The following is a 4,463-nucleotide window of genomic DNA, read 5'->3' as shown; positions in this document are numbered from 1 at the left end:
CCTTAAAATATTAATCAACCTTTATACTCTTATACTTTGTTAAAAAGATAGTTCCATATTGAATAAAATAATAATATCTAATTAATTTGAATATTTAGGAATCTAATACCAACTAATGATAGAATTTCTCAATGTACGTTACCTCCTGCCATCATCCACATTAGAGGCGCATCCGGGATTTAAATCTTATGGGTTCAACTTTTAAGGTTTTTAGCATTGAACCCATTATATTTTTAAAGTTATGGGTTCATATCCGTTACTTTTGCAATTTTAATGAATTTTTACATATAAATTTTTACTCCGCATCAAAAGTTATGGGTTCAATTGAACCCGTTAGTTGTTCACTACATCCGCCTCTGAATTCCACATCTCCTACACAGTTATACCAACAATCTCCTATATTATTCTTTTATTAAATGACCAAATATTAAAACTTTGAATTGGACAATATCAATCAAACCATGCTCATTATGATTATTTTTTAAAATTAAATTTGAAACTCTTTCATAAATAATTGACTTAAAAATCTCGTGCAAAGCACGAACGTAGAAACTAGTAGGTTTTTATACATGTCAATCATCTATAAAAGTCAACTAGTAGAAATAATAATCTGTATTTACTTGCATCAGTAAATTTTTAAAACTCGAATTTGAAAATTCACTTATAGAAGAATATGCGGCAAAACCTTTAAATTCAAAAAGATTTTTACGTGTATCAATAGTTTGAAAATTTTTGTACCAAACACAGTTGATTATGATGTAATATATACTTCCTAATCCCACAAAGATCCCAAACCATATACCGTAGTTTGAGTTAATTGATTAATAAGGAAATCACTAATATTTAAAAGGATATTTACACAAATAGCCAATTGGATTCATTGTTGACTAATATATCCTAGACGGTAGATTATATATTGATCATTGTACAATTGGATATTACTTTTTCTAGCTAGTACATATAAACTATACAATGTTTATACAAGGTTATACACTTCTTATACATTCACCATGTATTTTTTTAAGTGATTAGGTAAATAATTATTTAAATTAATTCTTCCTAATTAAAGAGCATTGAAACATTCAAACAATTGGTTTTCCTTTTTTTTTTTTTTAATTACTTAATACTCGGTGCATATAGTGGACAACAAAAATATGTTTTCTTTCACTTTACACTTTTAAACTTATATCTTATCATTTTCGTCCTCTTCCATTCCATTTGCAAATTCCTAGCCATGGACATTTTCTCACTTCAAACACTTATCTTCACTATCTTAATATCTCTCTTTCTCTATTATTTTTTATTTCTCCTTAAAAATACCAAAAAACCAGGCTTCAATATCTACCCACTCGTCGGAGCTTTACCGGAGTTTCTCCTTAACCGTCACCGTTTTCTGGAATGGACCACCGACGTACTCTCCAATTGCGCCACCAATACCGCCGTTTTCTACCGTCCTGGTAATGTTCACGGCGTCATCACTGCCAATCCACTCAACGTTGAGCATATGCTCAAAACTAATTTTGAGAATTTTCCTAAAGGCATCCGTTTCTATACTCGGCTTGAAGATTTTCTTGGTGATGGCATATTTAATGTTGATGGTGAAATATGGAAAATTCAACGGAAATCTGCTAGTTATGAATTTAGCACCAGATCTCTTCGGAATTTCGTCATAGAAACTGCACAGGTAATGTTTAAGTGTCACCATTTAACCTAAAAGTTTTGTAGTTTTAGTGATAAGATTAAGTACTTTTTTATAGGAAAAATCGAGTTAAAATAGAGGGCAAATAATTGCATTCACTAGCCAAAAAGTATATATAATATTTATATTTTTTTGTATATTTCCGTTGTTCCAATTTATGTGAACCTGTTTGACTGCGTACGGTGTTCAAGAAAAAATAAGATTTTTGGAATTTGTGATCCTAAACAAATCAAAAAGGGGTCCAGTGTATTTGTGTGGTTATAAAAACTTCTCATTAGGGGTATAATTGTAAGTTTAAGCTAAATTGTTTCCAAATTTAGAAAGGGGTCATTCTTTTTGGAATGGACTAAAAAGGAAATAGGTTCACATAAACTGAAATAGAGGGAGTATAATATACATATATACTACAAAAGATGTACATTTTATAGGCTATTATTTTTTGAAGCAGCTATAAACATATATTTCTCTTATATAATATATCTTTTATTATACAAAAAGGCTTAACTTTACCTTGTGTGTTAACTGTTAAGTTGGGGTTACTCACGGCTTTGTGGTTAGTATTGTCTTGTATTTGGTATCAAGAGTAATTTAATACTATTGTCAAAAGTAGTTATGCAAATTTAAAGTTTATTTAAGTATAACTCAACATATCACTTAACATGGAGTACTCATTATTATTATTATTATTATTCATAAATGTGAAAATATTACTTTATTATAAGTGGTGGTGTATGTGTTTTGATACTATGTTGAATTTGTCGCTTCATTTATGTTTAAACAATTAGAAAGAAATTACACTTTTAATTTTTTTAAATTATATTATAACAGGTGGAGATACATACACGTTTGATTCCAATTCTTGAAGAAGCAGCCAAAACGGATAGAATTATTGACATTCAAGACATCTTAGAGAGATTTGCATTTGATAATATAATCAAGCTTGCATTCAATGTGGATCCAAATTGTTTAGGTGGAGCTGAAAGTGAATTCATGCAAGCTTTCGAAATTGCAACAACTCTAAGTTCAGGTAGGTTTATGTATGCTATTCCCTTTCTTTACAAAATCAAGAAATTCTTGAACATTGGATCAGAAAAAACCCTACAAAAATCAATCAAGATTGTACACGAATTCGCGGATAAGATCATAAATTCAAGAATGGAAGAGCGAGCTGAGAAAAAAGATGAAGACTTGTTATCAAGATTCATGGGGGATACTCAATTCTCACCTAAATTTTTAAGGGACATAGTCATTAGTTTCATATTAGCCGGTCGAGACACGACATCATCGGCTCTCACTTGGTTTTTTTGGATATTATCTTCAAGGAAAGATATAGAGGAAAAAATATTAGAAGAATTAGAAGAAATTCGTGGAAGAAATGGGAAAAAGATTGGTGAAGCTTATAATTTTGACGAATTAAGAGAAATGAAGTATCTTCATTCAGCTATTTCAGAAGCAATGAGGTTATATCCACCTGTACCGATTGATACAAGGTCATGTTTGAAAGATGATATTTTACCAGATGGGACTTTTATTGGTAAAGATTGGTTTTTTAGTTATCAAACTTATAGTATGGGAAGAATGGAAAATATTTGGGGTAAAGATTGTGGTGAGTACAAACCAGAAAGATGGTTTGATGAAAATGGAGTTTATAAGCAAGAAAGTCCATTTAAATATCCAGTGTTTCATGCTGGACCAAGAATGTGTCTTGGAAAAGACATGGCTTATATTCAGATGAAGTCAATTGCAGCTTCTGTTTTAGAAAAGTTTGAATTAGATGTTCAATTAGAGAATGGAAAATGTCCTGAGTATGTGTTATCTTTGACTCTAAGAATGAAAGGAGGATTACCTATGAAGGTAAAAGAAAGATATGACCAATAATTAATTTTGGGTTTCGGGTTTTGGTCACATGTACAGTATAGCTTATTCTAAATAAAAGTTTGCTGCATGTTTCTTCGTAATTTGCTTTCTTTGGAAGAAAGGGAAAGTTTTGGTAAGAATATATGTGGATCATTGATTTGAATAATGTAATGTGATCACAATCTAAAGTTTAATTTAGAGTGCTGACATTCTTCAGTTTAATTTAAAGTCGTAAATGTGACTTCCTTGCGTTTCATTATATCAATCAACGATTGCAATACATCAATGTAGGCAACCTAACTCAACAACAATCAATTAAGCATTGAAATAAATGATGACAAGAAATAAAGTTTGTACCAAGACAGTCAAGGTGCGCAAAAACTAACTCGGACACCATTGTTACTCAAAAAGGTTGTACCAAATTAGCACGACGTAAACGCCTTGGTTAGTACCTAGCAATGGCTTGTCAACAGTTGAAATTGAGACTACATAATCTAACATCAATAGGGGAGTTCGATTTTTCCCGCAAAAAAAGAAGAGAAAATCTCACGTTATACCCATCATCACTACTAGAAAAACATCAATTTGTGACCGAATTTTGCGACTGAAAATGAAGTAGTCGCTAATGGGACTACTTTTGCGACCGCAGTAGTCGGAAAGGGATTGAATTTTTATTACTTGTTTTTTTTTTAAAAAAAAAACAACTATTATTCCGACCAAGGCAGCGGAAAAACAGCGCGCCAATTTCCCGCCTTCACCTTTGCGACCGATTCAGTCGGACATTAAAAAGTCAAATATTTCTGTTGACCTACTAAGCGATTGTGCCGGTCGCAAAGTTAAAATTAAAATAATAAAAGAATTTTAAGCGGGTTTGCGACTACGGTGGTCTGTACCTTTAATCTAATAT

At 31.4% G+C, this 4,463-nt stretch overlaps 1 protein-coding gene across 1 annotated transcript; it reads left to right on the top strand.

The window, feature by feature from the left end:
* The first annotated feature begins 1,123 nt into the window (after window positions 1-1,123).
* LOC109239901 (cytochrome P450 94A2-like) lies at window positions 1,124-3,778 on the top strand. Its single transcript, XM_019406493.1, has 2 exons — window positions 1,124-1,684; window positions 2,528-3,778. The coding sequence occupies exons 1-2, from the start codon at window positions 1,235-1,237 to the stop codon at window positions 3,575-3,577; spliced, it is 1,500 nt and encodes a 499-aa protein (XP_019262038.1). The 5' UTR covers window positions 1,124-1,234; the 3' UTR covers window positions 3,578-3,778.
* The last annotated feature ends 685 nt before the right edge of the window (window positions 3,779-4,463 follow it).

Source organism: Nicotiana attenuata, unplaced genomic scaffold, assembly GCF_001879085.1.
Source record: "Nicotiana attenuata strain UT unplaced genomic scaffold, NIATTr2, whole genome shotgun sequence".
NCBI lineage: Eukaryota > Viridiplantae > Streptophyta > Magnoliopsida > Solanales > Solanaceae > Nicotiana > Nicotiana attenuata.
This window is presented reverse-complemented; position numbering and strand designations above follow the sequence as displayed.

Bases quoted from the DNA above. Each gene is read 5' to 3' on its own strand.
- LOC109239901 (XM_019406493.1), top strand. From the start codon at position 1,235: ATGGACATTTTCTCACTTCAAACACTTATCTTCACTATCTTAATATCT. The intron at 1,685-2,527 runs GTAATGTTTAAG...ATATTATAACAG, and splicing joins TCGTCATAGAAACTGCACAG to GTGGAGATACATACACGTTT.